Here is a 25,186-nt window from a genome sequence, read left to right as displayed (position 1 = left end):
TTTTCGATTGCCTACCCCTACGCCTTCAATTGAACAATTACACTACCAATAATTGTATCACTCTCTCTCGGCAGGTCAAAACCAATCATTGGTCAAAACACAGAAACATGTGGTCCTGCCTTTGCAATATTGTCTCTCTTGTGGGTTTACTTAAGTATGACATGTAGGCTTACTGTGTAGGATCCAGCTGATTGATCTGTCCTAGTCAGCCTTAGGTTGAACCCAAAATCTTCTGGGAAATATTTGTTAATAATATTCATTTCAATGTCGTTTTATTCTTTGATTTAGTCCCAATCAAATCCTATTGTTGTCTGCCAAACCCCACCAAATATGTTATTGTAGGACATACTGTAGCGGGAGAAAGTGAGAGCTGCAACGCGAACGCGGACTCGTCCGGTGGCTCCTTCAGTGCAGAGGCAAGCGCGTATGCCAGTGCCACTAACGCCCGGGCTTGTGGGTGGAGGCAGTAGCCTACAACGCTGACAGGCAACACCGTGTCATTTTATTAACTCACTCGAATTACATTGTCTTCTTCATTCATTTAGATTGCACATCCTTTCGTGGTGAAATTAGTTTTGATTACTATTAACTTTAATCCACAGATTTTAAGTGTTTATGTTGCCCACGTCATCATGTGATGCTGTGAGCAACCAATTTATGCCCAGCCTTCCTAGATAGGCCTGGGCTGCATAACACGATGAATCTGGGAAAACATAACAGTTAAAAAAATAAAAATTACAGTGCAAAAATAGCGTAGGCCTACTAGTCTACTATTCAAATCCACACCTCTTCACACAGACTTACCCAGATTCTGTTGTTTTAGCTTTAACCTCTGTTAAATTCACTTCCCTGGTTAGTCTGTCATCATTAGTGTTCTCCATGGTTAGTCTGTCTCTATGTTTAGTGCACTTTAATATAGCCTGCTTAATTATTTGAATGTTTGATTTTATTGATTTTTATCCTGCAGATTTTCTTGTGTATTTAAATTGACTTTGGGTGTCTTGAAAATCACTTAAAATAGCACTGTTGTTCTAATCGTCAGATCGCAGGTATACTGATCATCACTGTCCATGGTGCTGAATCTGACTGGGTAGATTAGTTTGAATGCTGAAAACTTATTTGACTACATTTAAAGGCCCTGTGAAGTCAAAATATTTGTATATCATATTGTACAACAGCTGATGAAACTAACACTGTGAAAGTGTTTTACAAAAATGTGATCAGGGTTGCTTCCTGATAGACAGAGCATGTTCCTCTGCCCAGGCCTTGCTGACACTTGCCAGATCTTACACTGCCTGGATAGGTATTTTGTGTGTCAGCTAACCACATCATATGTTATAGCAATCTATCAGTCGATGACACAATGGATGACTTGGCACACAACCATTGGTTGATGCATGCAACACCTGAGCAGGGACACATTCTTTTCACAGCACTTCAATGCAAAGTCATTTTCGTAGAAGGTTTGGAGAGCATTTTCACTAACCCTAACTCTTTTCCTAACCTTAACCTCAGTTTCCTAACCTGCAACGTTAATTATCCTAACCTGCTGTTGTAAGTTCTCCTAACCTGCTATGAAAAATTCACTTCGATATTGAAGTGCCATGAAAAGAGTGTTTCCCATATCTATACAGCACCTTCTAATCAGCAGGTTTGCATGGGCGAGAGTTTTGGCTTTCCATGGTGACATCACCATGTGTAAATTGGTTTATAGACCAATGACAAAGAGAGTGCCAATAACAGCTAGTTTTCATTTCCCCTCCACACTGACCACTCCCAGACAGTCCTAGCAAAATTCTTGCTTGAGAAAGTTTTTTTTGCAAAAAATACATTTTTGACCATTTTAATCGTAATCTATTACAGTAAGGTACTTAATTGTTACCCAGAAATGATTTGATATTGATATAAAAACGTCTGCTTTGGGCCTTCAACAGATATGTGCACTAAATACTCAGAAATCACATATATTTACATTTTAGAATGTATTTTATCAAGGAAGTAAGTTAAACATGTATTTTTTAATCTTACTCTTAGTTGCAAATAATTTATTTGGCTGTGGTTCATTTGATTTTCAGCACAACCCTGTTTGATAACTTATAGTATTATAGTGACCTCTTGTGGTAAAATGTCAAACTCACAACTAAACTCATTAAAATGGAGGTTTTCCATACCCTGTCTTATCAAACAGTGCAACATTTGACTGATGAAATAGCATTCTTCTAAAATTCTTACACTTCTAGATGCAAAATACAAGTCACTATTCCAATACTGTTTGATTCTGCCATTTTGGAAATAGTATTTACAAATATGAGCGCAAATGTCTGAGATTGAGACACCAACTTTTAACATTTCAGTTAAAACCCTTTGGATAATTTCAACATTAATTACTTAACATCTATACACATACACACCATGCACATATCAATAAACAGAGGCACACATGCTACAAAAAAAGTGACTACCTACCAGTCAATTAAATTAGATTATTCAGAAAAATTATATTGTTATAAGAGACAAATTGCCTTTAGACAAAATAAATGACTGCGTCTGGACACAGGTCAAAACTACTCTGCCGAGCACAAGTACTCTGTCGAGCTCAAGTTACCAGCTATGTATGATTTCAACACTTACATTTATTGAGTTATTGAAAAGTATCCTACAAACATTGTTTGAATGTGAAAGTGATCAGGTTTTCTGAAACAGGTGTTTTTGTATTGAAGAACCCTGAGAATGTGGACAGTAGGCCTTGTGTGAACAGGTGTGAACAGACTGAAGATAATGATGTTTTCCTTTCTCTGTCTTTCGAAACTCAGGAACAGTTTGAATGTTCTTTTATGTAATTTAAACAATGGTATGGATGATTAAGCTGGACCTTTCTCTCTGAATCAGGAGTGCACTTTCATTCTCCCAATTTTTCCAAAAGCCCAATCTGAGCTACCTATGCTTTAAACCCTGTCTTTCCCATTGTTGTTTCAAAAGTGGAAAATGCTAAATTCGATAATCACACATAATGGGCATTTCACAGCCAAGACTTCTTGATCCTTCCCATCAACTCCATGTTGGCCAGTTTAACCTTCACCCGGTCCCTTTCTTCCGGAGTCCTCTTGGAGGTGCACTCCACAGTAGAGTTGGTCTCAAAGGAGATGGCTGGGACGTGAGTGAGAAGGTGGCCCCCAGCCTTCTCCTGGGCCATGGGCGTGGGAGTCTGCAGGACCAGCCTGCCCCTCAGAGAGTGTTTGAGCTGCAGCAGCAGAGGGTTGTGGTGGTTGTACAGCCCCACAGGGTGGCTCTCGGGCTGGAAGCAGGTGGAGCAAGCGGAGCACAGTACGCGGAAGATGTAGACCCAGCCCAGGTAGTGCAGCTCTGCGATGTTGAGCACAAAGCAGCCCACGCTAATGCTGAACATGAAGTTGAGAAAGATAGTCTTCTCGGTGGCACGTGACACAAAGCAGTCTGTGCGGGTGGGGCAGGGGTAGGTCTCACAGCGGTACAGTTGGGGCACCTCGAAGCCAAACAGGTAGTACTGCCCCAACAGGAAGGTGATCTCCATGACGGAGCGTAGCAGCACATGCAGGATGTATATTAGCAGCACCTGGCTGGACAGCTGAGTTGGGTCCTCCCCTACCTCTCCATAGTCCTCCTCTAGCAGGCTCTGCTCCACCCCCTCCCCTTCCTGACCACCCCACTCCTCTCTGTATCCAGGGCAGTAGGTGGACATACCAGTCTCCATGTTCTCCAGCCCTTTCCTCACCAGCTGTCCAAACACCTTTTTGGAGGTCCGCTCAGCCATCACCTGCCCCTTCTGGACCTCCAGCTTCTTATCCTTGGCGATCTTGTGCAGGACGTAAACGATGTAGAAGATGGACGGCGTGGAGACCAAGACGATCTGGAAGACCCAGAAGCGCAGGTGTGAGACGGGGGCGAAGGTGTCATAGCAGACGGTGTTGCAGCCGGGCTGCAGGGTGTTGCAGGTGAACTTGGACTGCTCATCGCTGTACACTGCGTCCCCCACCAGGGTCACCAGCAGGATGCGGAAGATCAGCAGCATGGTCAGCCAGATCTTGCCGATCACTGTGGAGTGGTTCTGCACCTCGGACAGGAAGCGTCCGAGAATGGACCAGTCTCCCATGGTTTAACCTGGGGGGATCACAACCTCTCAGTCCACTACTACCTAAAACAGTACAGTAGGAATCATTTAGACACCAATATTAATTCTATGTAAAGGAACATTTTCTAGTGTTTTGCAAACAGTGAGAGCAAATGGTTTCTTATCTGATCTAAGATGGTTGTATTGCAACTCACAATACAGAAAACCTTTTTATTCTGTTGAATAAATAAATGTTCCAAAAATGTCACTCCTTATCTCATAACTTCTCAGACAGCTGTTGATACACGAGACTGATAGAGTATGCACATATCAATGAGGGGAATACATTGCAAATTGTAACAGCAGAAAATACTGTTTCCCCTTTCCCTTTATCATCAACAATTGAAAATGCAAACAGAGAAGAACAATCCGAACAAAACAGTTAGAAATCCACTCACCCCTGGATAGTTTGTCTCTTTCCAATGCAAATCTGTAAAAAATGCTTTGCCATGCAGTACGCATTGGCTATAATTAATATGAATGCTGTTTAATGGACGATTTGAACGGTGTTGAGCCTCGTATGGGAGAATAGGCATATTCAGACATATTCAGCCACTCTATCTGAAACTCTCATTGTACTGTTGGGATACAAAGGCAGCCAATGTACAGTTTAACAAAGATTTAAAATACAATGGGAGGCACCTTTTCTGAACAGCCGGGAATAGTGAAACAATAACAGCAGGGAACAAACTGGAAAAGGAAAACAATGCCAATTTATGCAAAGCTTCTGCTCTAAGCCTGTTTCAAAAATACAATTTAGAGAAATGGAAGATTTAATATTTCTCACTTTTCCAGACTATGCTCAATCAATCTTTGAATGAAATGTGATGACAAAGTAGAGGAATCATCCAGCAGTTTTAGGCTTATAGTCACCAGTTATGACTACAGCATTTGTCTTTCTCTAGGCAACTAGCCTTAGTGCTGGGCCCCATCCACTTATAGGCCTGACCTAAAACAGAGATACAAATCTCACAATACATACAGTTCACTAAAATTGTCTTCCAGGAACTGTCTGGACTAAACAGGACTGTGGTATCCCTTCAAATTGTATACTGAAGTCCCTATAAGCAGCTTGCATCAATGACGTATAGATCCAATCCAAGTCCACAGATGAAACACACACAACAGGTTGTATCTCCATTAAAATAAGTATGTTTAGAGTCTATCCATCCACTTGAATGTCCATCATGGGATCAAATGTAAAGACCAAGCCTCAGTATCCTCCGCAGCATCCGTGTCTCTGCTTCATCATGGTGTGGTCCATACACTGGGGCTCTGGAACAGAGGACATCAGGACCATTACCCTGCAGTTTGTGAGGGCTGGAATTCAATTGTTACTTTGTGTTGTTGGGCTGAAAGGCTGGATTTGGTGTTGTCCGTGTGTGTCATATGTAAACTACAGGGCAGCCAGTGCCAGTGGGCCAAATATGATCAATAACTGAATTATTGATCGAGTTCATCTAAATTCAAATATTGAGGAAGCATCTGACTTTCTGAAAACATCAATGTGTCAAAGACAAAGACAGAAATTGCTAACGAAGCACTAAGGATTGTCATGCCTAGAGCTGTAGACCCATTGATCATTTTTATAATTTAACCTTCATTTAACTAGGCAAGTCAGTTAAGAACAAATTCTTATTTACAATGACAATCTACCTAGGACGACACTGGGCCAATTGTGTGCAGCCCTATGGGACGCCCAATCACAGCTGTTTGTGATACAGCCCAGAATCGAACCAGGGTCTGTAGTGACGCCTCTAGCACTGAGGTGCAGTGCCTAGAAACAAATAACTTTCTTCTGAAACTCGTCAGTCTATTCTTGTTCTGAGAAATGAAGGCTATTCCATGTGAGAAATTGCCAAGAAACTGAAGATCTCGTACAACACTGTGTACTACTCCCTTCACAGAACAGAGTAAACTGGCTCTAACCAGAATAGAAAAAGGAGTGGGAGGCCCCGGTGCACAACTGAGCAAGAGGACAAGTATATTAGAGTGTGTAGTTTGAGAAACAGACGCCTCACAAGTGCCTTAGACTGCTGCTCCACTCGGGAGCCCCCAAAATAATTAATAAACCCTTTATAGGACCTATATACTAAAGATGCTTCCGAATTTATTCATACCCAAATCTCATGCTATATAAAGTGTTGCACTATTGAGAAGACAGCTGATATGCCTACTGTAATGTCATGATCATATACCACTTAGAAGATCAGTTTATGTATGTACAGTCAGGGTTGGGTAGTTACTTTATAAATGTAATCCGTTAGTTACTAGTTACCTGTCCAAAATTGTAATGGTAGGAGCTGAGCACATTTTTTTTTTAATCTGTAAAATCATATAACTGCATGTTATGCATATGTTGTATCCTAATTGGGTTATGCATTTGTGTGTGGATGTAAATATTTTCCAATCCCAGCAAATCTTGAAAGGATTTCTTAAAATTTTATTTTAAGGGGTTGACAAATAGTAGCTAAACTGTATAGAAACAACATATTGCTTTTTACCTAGTGTTTGTGTTGAAGCATAATGTAATGATATATATGGGCACAATCAGTAACCATCTTTGACGATGGCATATTGAAAATGATTTAATTTTATGCCATCTCTCGAAGGCGCTCTAATGGACTAGTTAAGCTCGACAAATGGGGGGCCACATTCCATGTAGTACATATTTTACTGTTTGACACGCCACATCATATGCCATTCAGTAATTTTGCAATACATATATATTAGAAACATGTTTTATATGAATACTATTTTAATACAAGGCAATTGACAATATCTTGATTTCTGAAAAATCTCTAACGTCCCATAAAAGTAAACTGGAAATGGTTCAGCCCGGAGCGTTACAGGAAGTTGTAGGAGCTGCCATGTTTAGCTGCTTTGTTATAGATTCCTTCTAGGTTTCCTGCAGATTTTAAGTGTTGCAATGGAACCGAGCTGGAGTACATTTTTATTCCAGGTAAGTGTCACGTCTGAGTGTTAAATTTGATTAACTACATCTAAATGTTACTACATACCCAATGCATCGTTGCCCCTAGTGAATTTAAACGTCGATTTCTAATAGCTATTCAAGCAAAACTACGGTAGCCAGCTAGCTAATATTAGCTAGCTCAATCCGCTAAACGAGCTAACGTTAGCGAGCTAGCTCGCGACATCAAGTATAGACTTCCAGCTGTGAAGTATGGATGACGCTCGAGGGGGGAAATCTGGTCGGTCTCCCCCATTTGTTTTGTAGAATATTTGTTTCGACAGATGTTTGTTCAAGTCCGCCGGTGCATGTTTATAAATCGGATTGGCCCCCAATTAGCTAAATATAAAAAGCAAGCAAAGTGACCATGGCCGCGCGTTGGTTTGTTAGTTAGAAAGCTAGCTAGCTGTAGCTAGCTTCGTAAAGAACGAGAACAATCCCCACCTTCACTCCAGCGGCGAGCCATGCTAACCAACGAATACATTTTCGCAATCAGTGGTTTTTGTTTACTAGTTTTGATACAATTTGAATACATTTCTACCTTTACCAAGTCGCATTCCTTTACATTCTGGGCACGAGGAGGGACCCCTCACTTCTGATTCTTAACTTTCCCCCGTTTTCCTCGTCCCAAAATATGTAACCGCGGGTTGGAGAAAGAATTCAGACTATGCAGTAAGCTGCTAGCTAATTCTTGCTCTACTGATCATTTGAAACCCCTCTGCCGTATGTCTGAGATTTCTATTTGGCAGCTTGCAGAGGATATTCACGTCCTTGGTTGTTTGCCTTTAGTGCGATGTAAATTCGCAAATCTAGGGATAGTCATTAATTGGAAATATTGAAATCCAAACTTCTTCTTTATACCCTTTTAATAAGTAAGTACATGATCACGGTTATTCAGGAGTTTTTAGTATTTACTGATGTGTGCTTGTAACAAGATGTAAAACGTCCAATAACTTAATTGGTCACTTGCACATATTTAGCAGATGTTATCCCAGGTGCAGTGAAATGCTTGTTTCTATCTCCAACAGTGCAGTAATACCTAACAATAAACACAAAAATAAAGCAATTAAGAAATATCAGGAAGAGAAATGTGGAATATAATATATGATGGTCTGTGTATGGACAGTATATGAATAGAAAAGGTGTACAGCAGTAGTTGTATAGGATGAGCCTTGACTAGAATACACTATATACATATGAAGTGGGTAAAACAGTATGTAAACATTTTTCATGAGCCCAGTGTTTCCCAAACTCTGTCCTCCTCTTGTTTTTTCCCCCTAATTCTACACAGCTGATTCAAATGATCAAAGCTTGATGATTATTTGAATCAGCTGTGTAGTGCTAGGGCAAAACCCAAAACGTACACCCCTTGGGGTCCTGATGACTGAGTTTGGGAAACCCTGAACTAGGTACATAGGGCAGCAGTCAAAAATATATATATTTTTAAACAAGACTGATTTAAGATAGTAAACGCGAGAGCAGTCAACTTGCCAGGTACACTACATTCATAGATTGTAGACATTATGTAACCATTGAGAATTCATCCACCAGCAGTCACGTGTCGGCTAGAGCTTAAAAATAGATGTCTTTCCATCACACCTGGGGGATTGTATTTGAGAATCCAGAGTATGTACACTAGTGTAGATATTTGAAACATCCTCGGTATGGGTATGGGAAAGCACATCAGTCATAATTTAAGACCCTTTTCTGTTTTCCTTGAATGTGTCATTAGCATAAGGGGAACAGGCTATTTCTTTTATTGGACATGTATGTACCTTTTTTACTGTCCTATGTGACAACCTAAGATGCATAACAAAATGCAGTGTCTGTTAAATTATTAAATGAATTGGACACTTGACCCTTAAGCTTCACACATCCTCTCAAATAGCCTACTATGTAGTGTTCTACTCCCCATCCCAGGTCAAATGTGAACACCAGTGTTGAAAATGTATGTTTTCAAACCAAGTTGCCACTTTTTTTTTCTACCTACTCCGCATAATCATGTTGCAGCCATAGTGGTAGGCCTATTTAGTTTCGTTCCCTCAGCTCTTGAGAGTTGCAGCTGTTGCCAGTTAATTGCCGAGAGCCAGGGACCCATGATAATGGTTTTATTTTGTGTCTAACAAGGCACAAATACCTGAAGCTGGTGTGATGGAGCAGTGGAGGAAAATGAAAACTAAGTTGTTATTTGGAGGCTCCGTTTGATTCGCTCGATTTGATGAAGCGTCTAATGAGGCTGTGCGTCACTTGTTATTGTTCTGTAGGCATCAGAGGTTATGCTTGTGGGGGGGGGGGTTGTCAAGCTATGCAGCTCTCAATATTATTCTCGTGATCCTGAATCCGATGAAAATGAGTCATTTCTTTTCTCCCGATTTTAGGACAAACCTACATTTTTATGATTCCTTTAAGACGATACGTAATAGGGTTTTGTTTTACTGTTAATGTTAACATTTTATTAACAAGCCCAGTATTTTCCTTTTCTTTTGTATTAGTCTTCTGTAGGTCCCATGGTTCCAGGGAATCCACGTAGGGACTACTACACAGGGATCAGAGTAAGTTAATGTTCTCCACAGTAAAATGTCCCTGTAAATTCCCCAACTTCCTTTTTCACAGGTTTTCTGCACATGACATGACCCCCACCCAGCCCTTGATAGAGTATAGTGTGTAGTCAGGATCTTAGTCCTGGTTTCAAGGTTAACACTCGGATCTTGTTGCTTCCCTCATGCAGGTTGGTGCCAGACATTGAGTGCGTTTATCAAGTTTTGTGAGAACAAAAGCCATACCAATATATTTGAACTATTACGGTTGTTTCCGGGATCATAAAATAATTTGGGCACTTGTCTGAGCAAATGGCAAGCTGCTGCCTTGGGGCCTCGTCTGATATCTACACAGATTAACATTGTGGTGAATGAGATTCTCCTCCATTGTAAAGCCCTGCCTCCACATCCCTGACTGACTGAACAACAGAATGGGCTGATTTTATTTGTTGTAGTTTTTTGTTATTTTACACGCCCCACTCTGTTTCAACACAATTTATTTTGGAATGACCTCAGCCTTCAGAGCGGATTTGTATCAAAATCATCAGAGCAGCGTGAAGGCACAGCGGGCTGCAGCTCCCTATGCGTCTGTGTGTCTTGGTCTGAGCACTTTGCTGTCTCTCTCTCACACACACACACACACGGCTAGAAGAAATGCTAATGGTGGTAAGAATTCCAGTCTGGATCCAACTAAAGTGTGGACAGAGGACAAAAAGGGGACATAACACCCTGTGACTGAACCATGTTTTTCTCCCATTCCCCAAAGCACGGCTGCCTATGGTAACACACTAAGCAGTCTGCAGCGTCCGCCAGCTGAACAGAATCCCCAAATCAGGCAGGACTGGTGTTACAAAGGCCCCCCTGAGGGCCGTAAGTGCACCACTGCTCGGATTTGTGTCCTCTACGGCTCCACAAAAGAGCATAAAGAAAAAGGAACACAATTTGGGATTTTTTTCAGACTCGCCCAGACAACCATCCCCTGCCTGCCTGGCTGACCGTATTGGGATGCTTGGCTGAACCTGAAAGCCCAGGGGTCAGCTCTTTAACCCTGCCCTATGGTGATTACGGAAAATAACAAGATCGTCTCAATCGGGGTGTCTTTGGTCGGCCTGTTGTAAGGTTGCTGGTTACAATGTGAAACTCTATTCACACACCAACCAAAAATATTCATAAACCCCCAGCCCCCCCACCCATTCTTTGGGGGCTGCCGTGACCAATTGGACAATGCCAGCAGCTGCAGCTGTCCTCTGTACACTGCTCTATTAGCTACCAGTGTTGGGTAATTTTTTTGCTACCTTATCAGTTTTTGTTACACTGCTACACATTTTTTTCAACCACTGCAAAACAATAGACAATCTGCAGCATTTTGGGTAGTGTATGATTATTAGTAGGTCATTATGGAATAATTTACCAATTTTGTGTGTTTAAAGGAAGTATTTAAATGTTAGATTTTAATGACTGGTTGTATGTAGTAGGTTATATGAGCCTGTGTAAGCCAGTGTGATGAATGTGATTCGGGGGGGGTGTAAGTAGTTTGGGAGTATGACGCCTCAACCAGCCTGCGCCCACAGCGCCACTTGGAAGTGGTGTGAAATTGCTCCAAAAGGGATATTTATAGCAGATGTGTAAGCAGCTATTACGACTTGTCCTGAGACACGACAGAAGTTGCATTTCAAACAATTAGCATTGGTAGGTTCTGTTACTATTCAGTGTCGTTTTGAATGGTGGTGAAGGGGCCAGTAGCTCATCGTTGCAGATGGATACCGTGTTCAGGAGGCGGACATGGGAGGAAATGTTGATGTAGATGAGAAACTACCTGAACTTGTCCAATTGGTCAAAGCAACCATTCTGGACAATATTTGATTACCTAGGGCACCATTTTTGTTAATATAATGTAGTTTTGTGAGTATCCAAAGGTTCCTTAGTGCCAAGTCCTGCTCCTCTGTCTTGCATCATATTCAGTTGTATTGGGGTTAGGTATAGTTGACTAACATACAGGTTGTCCCATGCTAGATGTTCTGCCAGTAGAGAGAACTAATCGGCTCAATCACCACAGGAGATCACCTTACATGCAACAGATTTAGATTGAGTGGCAGGGAGCTCTGTGTTGATCTCTGAAGGACTCATTTGAGCAGATCTCGAGTTGCGCCACTTGAATACTTTGGGTGTACAATGCCAGATTGTCATCATAGTTCAAGAAACTCAAGAGTTTGTGGGAAAGGTCAAGAGACTTAAATCTACAAAGTGAAATTAACATGTTGATTCGTTATATGTATGCAGTTGGTCAGGTGTATGTTGGTGTACTGTATATTGTTCATGTCATGTTCTGGCACGACACAACTGACTTTACCTAACCCTCTGTGCTCAAATCGCAGTTGAAATCCTCTTGTCTCTTTATTACACTGAACAAAAATATAAACACAACATGTAAAGTGTTGGTCCCATGTTTCATGAGCTGAAATGAAAGATCCCAGAAATCTTCCATATGCACAAAAAACACATTTCTCTTAAATGTTGTGCACAATTGTGTTTTTATCTGTTAGTGAATATTTTTTTCTTTGCCAAGATAATCCATCCTCCTGACAGGTGTGACATATCAAGAAGCTGATTAAACGGCATGATCATTACATACGTGCACCTTGTGCAGGGGACAATAAAAGGCCACACTAAAATGTGCAGTTTTATCACATTAATGCCACAGATGTCTCAAGTTGAGGGAGTGTGCAATTAGCATGGTGACTGCAGGACTGTACACCAGAGCTGTAGCCAGATAATTGAATGTTAATTTCTCTACCATAATCCACCTCCAACATTGTTTTAGAAAATTTGGCACTATGTCCAACCGGCCTCACAACCGCAGACCACATTTAACCACGCCAGCCCAGCACCTCCACATCCGGCTTCTTCACCTGCGGGATCGTCTGAAACGATTACAACTCATCCAGGCCCACCTATGGCAGCGCCACTGCCCAGTCGTGAAATCCATAGATTAAGGCCTAATGAATTTATTTCAATTGACTGATTCCCTTTATATGAACTGTAACTCAGTAAAATTGTTGAAATTGTTGCTTTTTTATCTTTTTGTTCTTTATAGTTTATGGAACCTGGAACAGCTGCCTCTTAACCCTTGTCTCCTGACCCACGTCCCCTTGTCTCTTGCCACATTCATCAAGGCTGCGCTCTTGTTTTTTTCTGAGGGGCTCAGATGCCTGGGCTGGAAATGACTCCCTTTCTATTTCTGAGAAATTAATGGCTGTTCCTCTGTTTAAGCAATCAAATGTATTTATAAAGCCCTTTTTACATCAGCGGATGTCACAAAGTGCTATACAGAAACCCAGCCTAAGACCCCAAATGACTAGCAAGGCAGATGTAGAAGCACGGTGACTAGTGAAGACTCCCTAGAAAGGCAGGAACCTAGGAAGAAACCTAGATAGGAACCAGGCTCTGAGGGGTGGCCAGTCCTCTTCTGACTGTGGCGGGTGGAGATTATATGCGTGCATGGCCATTTAAGGCCAGATTGTTCAATATGTTAAAACGTTCATAGATGACCAGCAAGGTCTAATAATCATCATCAGTGGTTGTAGAGGATGCAACAAGTCAGCACCTCAGGAGTTAATGTCAGTTTGCTTTTCATAGCCGAGCATTCAGTTAGACAGCAGGTCCGGGACAAGGTAGCACGTCCGGTGAACAGGTCAGGGTTCCATAGCCGCAGGCAGAACAGTTGAAACTGGAGCAGCAGCATGACCAGGTGGACTGGGGACAGCAAGGAAGACCGGGTAGTCCTGAGGCAAGGTCCTAGGGCTCAGAAAGCGAATTAGAGGGAGCATACTTAAATTCACACAGGACACCGGATAAGACAGGAAAAATACTCCAGATATAACAGACTGACCCTAGCCCCCCCGAAACACAGACTACTGCAGCATAAATACTGGAGGCTGGGCCTCCCGAGTGGCGCAGGGGCCTGAGGCACTGCATCGCAGTGCTAGCTGTGCCACTAGAGATCCTGGTTCGATTCCAGGCTCTGTCGCAGCCGGCTGTGACCGGGAGACCCATGGGGCGGCACACAATTAGCCCATCGTCGTCCGGGTTAAGGGAGGGTTTGCCCTGCAGGGATGTTCTTGTCCCATCGCGCTCTAGCGACTCCTGTGGCGGGCCGGGCACATGCACGCTGACACGGTCGCCAGGTGTGCGGTGTTTCCTCCGACACATTGGTGTGGCTGGCTTCTAGGTTAAGCGTGCATTGTGTCACGAAGCAGTGCGGCTTGGTTGGGCTGTGTTTTGGAGGACGCACGGCTCTCGACCTTCACCTCTCCTGAGTCCATACGGGAGTTGCAGTGATGAGACAAGACTGTAACTACCAATTGGATACCACAAATTGGGGAGAAAATGGGGTAAAATAATGGAGGCTGAGACGGGAGGGGTCTGGATACACTATGGTCCCGTTCGACGATACCCCCGGACAGGGGCAACCAGGCAGGATGTAACCCCACCCACTTTCTGTTAAAGCCTTAAAGCCTGTCCTTCCTTTTAGAATGCTGCATTCATGCTGACAGGGCTGGGGTTGTAGTAACTGGGCTGCCTGAATGGCACTGGGGAAGACTTACAATAATGGTATAAATTGAGTGACATCTTTTTGAGCCTCAACATCACCCACAAGGCTACCCTTAGATGTCACCAGAAAAGCGTTTAGATATTATAGCTTAGTTCATGGAATTCGGCAACCGCATCTGGAAATGGAAACTGACATTCAAATGGACTTTTCAAAGAAGAAAAGGCAATAAAGTTGTCATACTCTGCTCAGTCCTTTTGGAGAAATGGGAAGTCCTGTTGCTTTCTGTTTTTACTTTCATCCCCATCACTAGATTACAATTGTAAGCACATCTTGGAAACAGTGGTAGTTCTGCTGACAAGGCAGTCCGTTTCAGCTCTCGAGCAGTCAGAAACAGGTGTCCCCCCCCCCCCCCCCGCTGTAGTAGCTTTGAGGGTGTGTGACTGTCTAGACTGTGTACTGATGTGCTTCTGCATGGCTGTCTTTGTGTTGTCCTTCCAGCAGGCCAATGAAGCCCTGCATCACCAGCACCAGGTGGCCCAGAACAGCTTGCTGCCTCTCCTCCAGTCAGGAGGACCAGAACCTGTGGACCAGAAGCCTGTGATGCCCATCCTCCTGGACCAGAAGCCCCCGGTCAGCGTCGCTGAGCTCCTCAAGGACAATGTAGCCAGCGGGACGGGGGGAGGCGGTGGTGGCGGCGGCGGTCCCGTTGCAGTGGTGAAGAAAGAGCCCAAGTCCAAAACACCGTTCATCTGCGGCTACTGCAACAAAGCCTTCCGGGACAGTTACCATCTCAGACGGCACGAGTCCTGCCACACGGGCGTCAAGATGGTGTCCCGTCCCAAGAAGACACAGACGGCGCCCACGATGGTGCCCATGATCTCCACAGTGCCGCAGCGCGAGAACAGTGGTGGCCAGCCCTCTTACATATCCACCATCGCTGGCATCCTCACCACGGCAACCACCTCGGCCTCCACGGGCTCCAGCATCATGTCTCCCACCATGGTGCCCCAGCAGCATCAACATCAGCAGCAGCATCAGCAGCAGAGCCAGCCCAAGAAGCCTGCCAAGCCAGTGAAGAAGAACCATGGCTGTGAGATGTGTGGCAAGGCCTTCCGTGACGTCTACCACCTGAATCGTCACAAGCTGTCCCACTCAGACGAGAAGCCCTTTGAGTGCCCCATTTGCCAGCAGCGCTTCAAGAGGAAGGACCGCATGACCTACCACGTGCGCTCACACGACGGGGGTGTTCACAAACCTTACATCTGCTCTGTCTGTGGGAAGGGCTTCTCCAGGTGCGTGGCGCAGTTCAACTTACTCAAGTTTCCCTTTTCTTGTCCACTTACAAAATGCTGAGTAGTCTAATGTTATTGTCCATAGCACATGATGTTGTAATTGTCGATGCATTCTGAGAGTGAATTTATTATGTGTGAGGTTAGTTGGAATTTCACATTTCTTAGCATTACCACTGCACTGTGAAGGTGATCTCCTCTCCACTGTTCCATTTCAATGGGCCTCTAATATATTTCCTTATTGTGGGGTTGAAAAGCAAGAGGGCAATATTACAACTTTCCAAAAGTCGTCTTTATTTTGAATCTGATACATTTATGTACAGGATACGACTATGTAAAAAAATCAAGGCATAATGGGCTACAAGAGGGCAGATTGTTTTGTGGGTCTGCACCTGCTGAAGACTATAACTATGTTAAATGCAGCCCTAGATGAATATGATATGGATGATGGCATACAAGTACATGGTGGGCTTGGTTGGGTAAAAACATTCCACTTGAAATTGGTACTCAGTGGTCAGTAGCCAAATAATTTCAAGGTGTGATGAATTGTAATGTTGGAAATCCCCACGTGTTGGAATGTAATTGAGTTGAATTGGACTGGTTAATCAGTCTCAATTGATAGGCTGTTAGGACCAGTGCTTTGCATACTGATGTTTCCACTGATGCTTTAATACACCTTCTGGCTATGTGCATTATGTACAATTTCCACTTTGAATGAAATTCCCCAAGCAAAGAACAATAAGTGGAGTATAATTTCAATGCCTAAATTCACATACCGGAAGGCCTATTTATATGGTATCTCTGAGACATTGTCCTTTTAATTGTTGTTCTGGACCACTTGTTTGTGTGTAGCTTTATGAAGCTTGGCCATTATTACTGATGCCCCATGCAGCTTCCGTTTAGACCCTAGTACTGGCTCATGACATGCAAGCAGTGCCCCGCCATGTATATAAACAGTATCTGGAGCTTTGCGTGCGTCACAGCAGTCCCTCGTGTCCCCCCTCTCAGGGATGTCAGCACGGGACAGGGAGACTGCTGCAGGGGCCAGACGGCACCAGAAGAGATGGTCCTGGGTCTCCAGTGTCACTCCTGCAGCTCCCAAGGCCAATGGTAGTGTTCTGACTCATTGACTGGTCTGATTTCTAATCATCAATTTGGCGCCTCTCCCTTTTTGCTATTTCCAATATTGGAGAGCACATGTCTCTTCACCCCAACCCCTTCAGACATCCATTGTTGTCCGTCAACATGGTGGTGTGTTTCTGAGCTAAATTATTAGCAACTAGGGAAGTGAAGGATATTGTATCATGTCTAATGACTTGGTGCGAAGTAACATCTTACTCTTGTGCGGCGAGAGGTGCATGTTCATTTTCACGTTTGGCAGTCCTGAAAAGGCTATTCCCCTCTTAAACGAAGGAGTGTTGTGTTGGAGGGGAGATATGAGCTTTTCAGCTCCACTGCACTCCTGAGGAGATGGGATTGGACTCCTGCTAGCCATCACAAAAAGCCTGCTAGTGAGAAACCGCCTCCTTCGAGACTTTTTCAAGCCACACTCTCCTCTTTTGTTGGAGGGGAATTCTCTGGCTGCGTTTGTCCAGTAGCAACATTTCACTAGTGCGGCTTAGTGGGGGCAGAGGAGGAGGACTGAGAGACACAGCTGTGGTTGCCATATCATTGTCTTCAGGAGTATATTGTAGAACAGGTATGATTGTCTGTCATGTTGTTGGATAGAGTTCTAGCTAGATTTTGAAGTGTCTAAATTCCATCCCTCTCTGGTATTTTTTGGGGGGTGGGGCTCAACTGAATAACTCGGGTTTTGTTGCAAGAACATAGATTATTACTTTGGGAGAAGGAATACTTGTGTCCCATGGGTCAAATATGGGCTGCCATGAGACTAACATTCATTACATAAAACATCCGCAGTAATAGCCTTCGATACAATTTGCATAATTTAATTATTAAGAAATGACAGTGGGTTCAGAGACGATTTGTAATTTGCCTGCCACCTTTTGTTGGCCCATTTGTTCATTTAATCACGTGTCAACGGTGTAGTAGTGTGTGCAGCTACTGTCAATGTATGGAGTGAATTATAAAGCTTACCTGTATTGTAGCTACTATACCAGGTTTTAAAGTGCCTGTGCTCCCTGTGTCCTCTCTCCCCCTGCAGGCCTGACCATCTAAGCTGTCATGTGAAGCATGTTCATTCATCAGAGAGACCCTTCAAATGCCAAGTAACGGTAAGGAGCCAGGCATCCTCCTCCGGGACGCCACCTTCCCTGTTTATGTTCACGCTCATATTCACTCCTGGTTTGTTGGATTAAGGATATGATTAGTATGCGATCTCCCAATTGTAAATTATTATAAAATATTGAATCTCCCCTGAGTCTTCAGGATGCAGACTGTGTACACAGACAGATTGAGATTGTATCTCTTCTAATATCCCCGTCATTGTCCCTGTATACCTCCCCAGGCCTGCACCTCTGCTTTCGCCACCAAAGACCGCCTGCGCTCCCACATGATCCGACACGAGGGCAAGGTGACCTGCAACATCTGTGGCAAGATGCTGAGCGCCGCCTACATTACCAGCCACCTCAAGACCCACGGCCAGGCCAGCTTCAACAACCCCTGTAATAAAGGTATGCCAGGCAGCCTCCACCACTCCCTCCCCTAAGCCACACCTAGCCTGGGGTCCTCCAGACCTAGGTATTAAATCATATTTGTATTCTTCATAATAATTTAGGTACTTATTCCGTCCCCATCTTTATGCTGAAAGCACCCCAGGCCTTTTTGTTCAGTGTTGTACTATACACAATAGGAAAGCACAAAGCACTTTGTCAGGTTTGTCCTGCGGGTTGTAATCATTCCGATTCTGTAGCTAAATTTTTCTTAAATGGAAGCAAGCGGAATGAAACGTGGAGGGACCTACCTGAATTTGTCCAATAGAAACTCTTGTTTTTATCTGTTTGGTTCTTAAACGGTTTCCGTAATGAATACACCCCAGGTTTCTGAAGTTGTCGTCAGATTTCTGATTTTTTTCCAGTCACAAAATCATAAGAGTGGGAAGTGACTCATGTCCGGCTGTATTTGATTCCAATATATATTTGGGTCAGGATAAAGACTGTTTAGGAATATGCCTACTTTATCTTGGCCATTTTCATGGACATTCATCTCCTTCAGTGCAGCACCACAACAAATTGACTTACAGATTCAAATGTACTGCACAACAGTCCACAACTGACAAGGACTGTGTCGTTACCACTCATTCATGAATTGATATCATGATCATGTCAGTGTGCTGGGGCCCACCTTCAGGCCAGCCTAGTCTGGTGTGTTTGTTGTTTGCACATGTGTGGTGGTGTGGACAAGTATCTCTGCTGACAGAAATGGATAGCCTGTAGCAAGAAATCTGTTAGGAGATGGTCTAAATTTAAAGGGCTTTGCACTTTCAATTAATTTGACGCACATAGCAAACTAGTGCAGCAATACAAGTCATTCAAATCCGACCCGACCAAACAAATCATTTAATATCCTCTCATTAAGTGTTGATGGGTCTGTGTGTGCGGTTTCCAAACTCGGTGGGTATCTTGTTTCTGTCAGCTCTTGAAATTGAAGTTCATGACGTCTGCTCTGTCATTGGTTTGTCAAACTTCCACTCACTTATGGGTGTTAAAGTCCAGTTTGGAAGAATAAGATCACTCTGACACATTTTTCATGGGATTGATCACTCTAAAATAGCAAGGGCTATTGTTCAGCAAACCCTTGTCAGTTTATACAATGGGTATGCATATGATACAACAAATCACATTTTTGCTCCCACCAGCTACGACGCGCTATAAACATTTTAGTACTTGGTAGAAGGCCATTTGATTGGCCGTTCGTGTATCTAACCCAATGACCTGTACACCCCTATGCCCTGCTGCCACCCCTGGCACGCAGGCCCAAATGATGCCCTGTCCCAATCAGTCCTGTCAATATATGTAACCCCTATCTGTCTGTATCTCTGAATAGGGCTAAGTGACTGGCAGTGGAACCACCACTCAGGGATACGAAAAGGTAATCTAGTAACTAAAGCTGAAACCCATCCCGATCCCAACCCCTCCAAATTTGTAGCTGTATATTCTTACTTATGCATTGAAGTGGCCCATTTTCCACTACAGATCTGTTTTCTAGCCTAGCGTGTGTAGCTGTAGTGGTTTTCCAACCAAGTCGTTGCAGATGCTTGTGTTTTTGTGTGTTATGGTTATTCAGGTATCAGGGTTTTATTTCATTAAGCCGGATCAATAAGTTAGCTAGCCAAATAACTTTGATAAACCTTAAATTACAACTCAGAAGGTTTAAGTGGGATATGGGTTGTTGAAGGTATTGAGTTAATTATACCATACCATTTCAAGTTGACTATAGTATGAAATAAAGTGTTTCTGAATATTAGCTGAAAGTTAGCTGGCTAGCACATTGATCCTGCTTTTTGAATTGCCCCCTCAGGTGAGTTGACGGTAGGAGAGATCTTAAATAACTCGTTCCAAGTCCTTATGGACATCTCTCGTTTTCAAGGTAGGTTCATAAGAATCCTACCATTTTTGTTTTATCATGTCTAATCATTTTAGTGTGTGTGTGTGTGTTGACTGCTGCAGTGACTCCAACCTCGGCCCCTCTAACCCTGTGGAGCTTGGGGTTATCCTAAATGGTTTGTAAGGAACGATCATCCAGCTCATTATGTCTTTATTTCGCTCCTTCCTGCCCTTTTGTCTTTCCTCAGACTCCAACAACGTGCACAACTCGGGCTCGGCGACACCTGTCACCAACTCTGCTGCCATCACCTCGGCGATGAACCGCGGCAACGCCAGCAACCCGGTAACCATCGCTGCCCAAATGAACATCACCACCAGCACGGTCAACATCACCTCTCCAATCAACTTGCAGCACCCAGTGACCATCACCGGGCCCATGAATATAGCCCACCCTGTGGCCATCACCTCTGGGATGCCCATGAATATAACCGGGCCTCTCAACATCGCAATGCGGCCCATGGATAGCATGCCTTTTCTCTCCCAGGTCCTGCCTTCCTCCCCTCCCTGGTAGTAACCCCTTCCCTGGCCCCTGGTTAGCATCTCTTTATCAACCCCTCCCACCGCTCTCCTTCTACCCCCAAACCACCACCTCCTCCCTTACTTTAGCAGACCTTCCTCCTTACCAGGAGTACTATAGATGATGTTTTAGTATGGGGGGCTAGCTGTACCCGTCTGTCTGTAGTTGCTGCAGCAGTGAATGCAGCATGATGAGAGGTGGTCTGGCCAGCCCCTGTAGATGCTGGTGCATTTTATTTCATTTAACCGCCGGTAGGAGGACAGTCCTGGAAGGCATGTGAAGTTTCAAAAGGAGAAATGGAGCTTTTGAATGATGCACCAAGTGGATGCCTGACGTAAACAAACGAGTTATGCCTCGCCTCTTGCGTCAGAACATACCTGCACATTTGGCATTGGAATGAAACTGTAACAGAAATGTATTGCTGGTATTAATGTTTTTTAAATGCTCTCTTACAGAGCAGATGGTTTTTATATTTGTTTTCCTTTGTTATTATTATAGCCTGCTAATCAGTATTTAATAGTTGTAATAATTGTAAGGGGTTAAGTACAACAAAAGGGACAAAGGCTACCATTTTGCAGGAGGGTGATTTTTCTGGATAATTTAAGGCACCACAGTTGTATCTTAGGCCAATGCCTTTGACTACATAATGTGAGCTCTCCCAGGTCCTGTACATCTCTGGAAAATGGTCACTTCTCACTGCTGGATACTGTAAACCTATACATAATTATTATTTTTGTAATAGTTGTAAGTTGTGTTTTATATGAATTCACAAAGTAGCCGGAGGACATTAGTGGTAATGTTACAGGAACACAAGGAGGAAATGTCTGGCACTGAAAGCATATCCCTGGGTTAATGTCCTGAAAACAGCAGTATTATCAAGGATCAAAATGTTTAGTGTTGGCTGAGAGCCCTGTTAATGTAGAGGCTACCAGAGCCACCTAGTGGCACAGTAGACACTATGCTGAAAAAGTGGTCCCAAAGTTCACCTTTTAACATTTTTGTGAATATAGTTATTTTGGGAGAGGTTTTGATAGGGCCATTTTATCCCCCTCTATTTTTGATTGCTAGTTTAGGATCCTATAAGTATGAACTTCTACTCAGGAACCTTACTGAGAGTAGCCCAATCTTTTGATGAGTAAAAGGATCAAATCAAGTTTAACACACAACCTTGACCTTTTACCCTTTCTTTGTAAATATTAAAACACACAATTATTTTGTCTTTGCCCGTCAGGAAAAAAAGTAGATATTCAACACAGGTCAGAGCTGCAATGACTTTATCGTTGTCGATACGGCTGTCCATTGGACTACTTTTGCATAGTTTACTTCCAAGGTTAGTTTAAGGTTTTTCTGTCTCCTGAGGTCCTTTTTTGTTATATTACTGTAGAACCAACTGCCATCTGGAGCCTGAGGTGCCCTGAAAGAGAATGGAAGCAGAGACTAGAGGCTGTATCCACTACATGTGTTCTAGAAGGATCAAAGGTTATAGGTCAAGGGTCACAGGGCTGCTTCCTGCCCAGTGCCTGCCTGCTCTGCCTAGGCCTACATTCAGTACACAGGCCTCTCACTCAATTGGCAGGTACTCTTAAAGAGCATGTGTAGCTGACACGACACATTGCCCAAAAATCAGGCTGTATGGGTTTGGTAGGAACAGGCGGTGCATTCAAATGTTACACTGGTGGACACTCTTCAGAGACTTGTGGCCTCGCCTTCCTTGTCGGTCTTGGGAGCAGCAAGGTGTTTGAGGCCTTTGATAGTATTGTATGCATGCCAACACAGTGCCCCAAGGGAATTGCTTGACTCCGGGATGGAATGGCGGGTGGTCTTGTTGCCATTTGGATTCCCTTTCCATCGATGTTGCATGTGGACATCTGAGCTCGTCCAAGTTTGGATTTCGTTGTTTTTTTTGACTCATTAGAAGGCTAGTGACTTTTTTTATTTTATTTTATTTTTTTACTGAAAGGAAACACTACAAAAATAATTTGTTTTGAAGTATGTGTGTGTTGTCCTTCCGCAGTGGCCGTAACTAGTGTGCCCGACCTGCTTTGCAACAACACTATTCCACACTTCTGCTTCCTCTTCTAGATGTGATGGACATAGACTTAGACAACACTAGTGCACAAAAGCCCATTTTAGCATGGGCAGCGCCAATGAGGACTTTTTGAAGTAGTCAACTGCGTGGGACTTCCTATGGGTTAAGGAAGGAACGCATCACATAATTCCATCCAGGTCATCAGGAGGGATCAGCCAATGAATTAAACTTGTGAGGAAACATTCCTTAACTGCAGTTGGCAGTAAATCGCCAACCCTGGATTTATACCTGTTCAAACAACACACTCCAGGTGGCAGTATGCACCCTTTCAGTTTGTTTTCCAACTCATGAAAGTAATAGAAAATTGACTATTTCAAAATGGAGATGGCCTCAATGGCGCTGCCTGCGCTTTCGCAGATGTAATGTCTATGGTGATGGACTTGCTTTGTGAAGGAAGCCTTAACTGTTCAGATGGCTAAGAGCTAGACAGCCCCCTCAACCAAATTGAAATGTTGTGATTTTTTTTTTTTTTTTGTATGATGAACACTGAATAAAGTGTTTTGTAAGTAACATTCTGGTAACATATTTGAGAACATGGTCTGTGTTTTTTAAAGGGCCATTACTCTTATGCATCATCAGTTCATTTTTAACCAAATGCTTTTAATTTGTTTGCAATGACACTACATTTCTTTTTTTTAAATGCAATGATTGGTTTTGGTCTTAACTTTTGATTTTGGAAGAGAAGTTGGTCTGATCTCAAATCTTTCTCTGAATTGGGAGATCTTGGAGTCCTGTGAAGGCTGCTGAATGTATATCTTTGTACAAAACCATTTAGTTCAGAGGACATGTTAGTTATGATAGACACATGCAAGGGAAAAAAACTAGAACCTTTTTATAAATCTTTTTGTATTAGAACATTAACAATGGTAATTTTGTATATACGAAGACTAGGCTTTCTGATTAGCAGAAAGGTAAAACATTCCTACATTTTTAAATGTCTGTCAAGAATAATTGTAAACATATGCGCAATGTTTTTATGTGCCTTTTATTTGGGTTGTCTAAATAAAATAACTATAAAACATAATTGTGGACTGTCCATACTGAGTCTGCAGGGAGGACAGAGTTAACATTTGGCTCCCCCCAACACTTCCTAAAAGGTCTCTCGCTTTCTCTAACTCTATTTTTCTCTTTCCCCCTCCCTCTCAGGTCTACACTGCCTGGCTCACAGTTGGCATGCTATTGGAGTATGGTGTACTGATAAGTGCCTCTGTGACTCTGTTTGCGTATTGTGCCAAACCATGCTCTGTGCATGACAACAAAATTGTTTTTTTTTCTCTTTACACATTTTATTTTTATCAATTAAACTTGGAAACTTGGATGGGGTGTCAGCCTGTTTTGTTTGAACTGTACACACTATTCTATCTTCACACGCCTGTTGGTGCCTTTTTTTTTTACAGTCCTGACTTTCGTTCTTATTACGAGTGTCCGTGTAATCTGGTTCAGTGCACAGTAGCCTGGGGATGAGGTTTGAGTCGGATCCAAGTCATTTAGAAGGCAAGGATAAACATGACTGAAGAGGAAGGAGTGAGGACTTCACACACACACTCACCGGCCAGTTTTAGGTACACCACCGCATTCATGAAAATGGATCGCTCTGAAAGGGAGTCCGGTTTTATATAACCACAAATTCAGCAAAAAAAGAAATGTCCTCACTGTCAACTGTGTTAATTTTTAGCAAACTTCACGTGTAAATATTTGTATGAACATAAGATTCAACAACTGAGACATGAAGTAGACAAGTGCCTAACAGAAATTGAATGATGTGTCCCTGAACAAAGGGGGGGGGGGGAATCAAAAATAACAGTATCTGGTGTGGCCACCAGCTGCATTAAGTACTGCAATGCATCTCCTCCTCATGGACCACCAGATTTGCCAGTTCTTGCTGTGAGATGTTACCCCACTCTTCCACCAAGGCACCTGCAAGTTCCCGGACATTTCTGGGGGGAATGGCCCTAGCCCTTACCCTCCGATCCAACAGGTCCCAGACGTGCTCAATGGGATTGAGATCTGGGCTCTTCGCTGGCCATGGCAGAGCACTGACATTCCTGTCTTGCAGGAAATTATGCACAGAACGAGCAGCATGGCTGGTGGCATTGTCATGCTGGAGGATACCACATGAGGATGTCTTCCCTGTAACGCACAGCGTTGAGATTGCCTGCAATGACAACAAGCTCAGTCCGATGAGGCTGTGACTCACCGCCCCAGACATGCACATTTGTGGCCTGCTGGAGGTCATTTTGCAGTGCTCCTCCTTGCACAAAGGCAGAGGTAGCGGTCCTGCTGCTGGGTTGTTGCCCTCCTACGGCCTCCTCCACGTCTCCTGATGTACTGGCCTGTCTCCTGGTAGCGCCTCCATGCTCTGGACACTACGCTGACAGACACAGCAAACCTTCTTGCCACAGCTCGCATTGATGTGCCATCCTGGATGAGCTGCACTACCTGAGCCACTTGTGTGGGTTGTAGACTCCGTCTCATGCTACCACTAGAGTGAAAGCACCGCCAGCATTCAAAAGTGACCA

The 25,186-nt window shown here is 43.5% G+C and overlaps 2 protein-coding genes across 7 annotated transcripts; one reads left to right on the top strand and one right to left on the bottom strand.

The window, feature by feature from the left end:
* Nucleotides 1-2,036: 2,036 nt before the first annotated feature.
* LOC139548184 (gap junction delta-2 protein-like) lies at nucleotides 2,037-4,129 on the bottom strand. Its single transcript, XM_071357663.1, has one exon. The coding sequence runs from the start codon at nucleotides 4,127-4,129 to the stop codon at nucleotides 3,020-3,022; it is 1,110 nt and encodes a 369-aa protein (XP_071213764.1). The 3' UTR covers nucleotides 2,037-3,019.
* Nucleotides 4,130-7,004: 2,875 nt separating this feature from the next.
* On the top strand, nucleotides 7,005-23,983 carry LOC139548181 (vascular endothelial zinc finger 1-like). Of its 6 annotated transcripts, XM_071357655.1 has the most exons (8): nucleotides 7,005-7,109; nucleotides 9,611-9,670; nucleotides 14,706-15,499; nucleotides 17,661-17,730; nucleotides 17,964-18,129; nucleotides 19,502-19,546; nucleotides 19,976-20,044; nucleotides 20,250-23,983. In XM_071357655.1, the coding sequence occupies exons 1-8, from the start codon at nucleotides 7,077-7,079 to the stop codon at nucleotides 20,570-20,572; spliced, it is 1,560 nt and encodes a 519-aa protein (XP_071213756.1). In that variant the 5' UTR covers nucleotides 7,005-7,076; the 3' UTR covers nucleotides 20,573-23,983. The 6 variants fall into 6 exon arrangements, with proteins under 6 accessions (XP_071213756.1, XP_071213757.1, XP_071213758.1 ...); XM_071357656.1 differs by lacking the exon at nucleotides 9,611-9,670; XM_071357657.1 differs by lacking the exon at nucleotides 19,976-20,044.
* The last annotated feature ends 1,203 nt before the right edge of the window (nucleotides 23,984-25,186 follow it).

This window comes from Salvelinus alpinus, chromosome 21 (assembly GCF_045679555.1).
Source record: "Salvelinus alpinus chromosome 21, SLU_Salpinus.1, whole genome shotgun sequence".
NCBI lineage: Eukaryota > Metazoa > Chordata > Actinopteri > Salmoniformes > Salmonidae > Salvelinus > Salvelinus alpinus.
The sequence above is the reverse complement of the archived record's forward strand: the minus strand, read 5'-3'. Positions and strand labels throughout refer to the sequence as shown.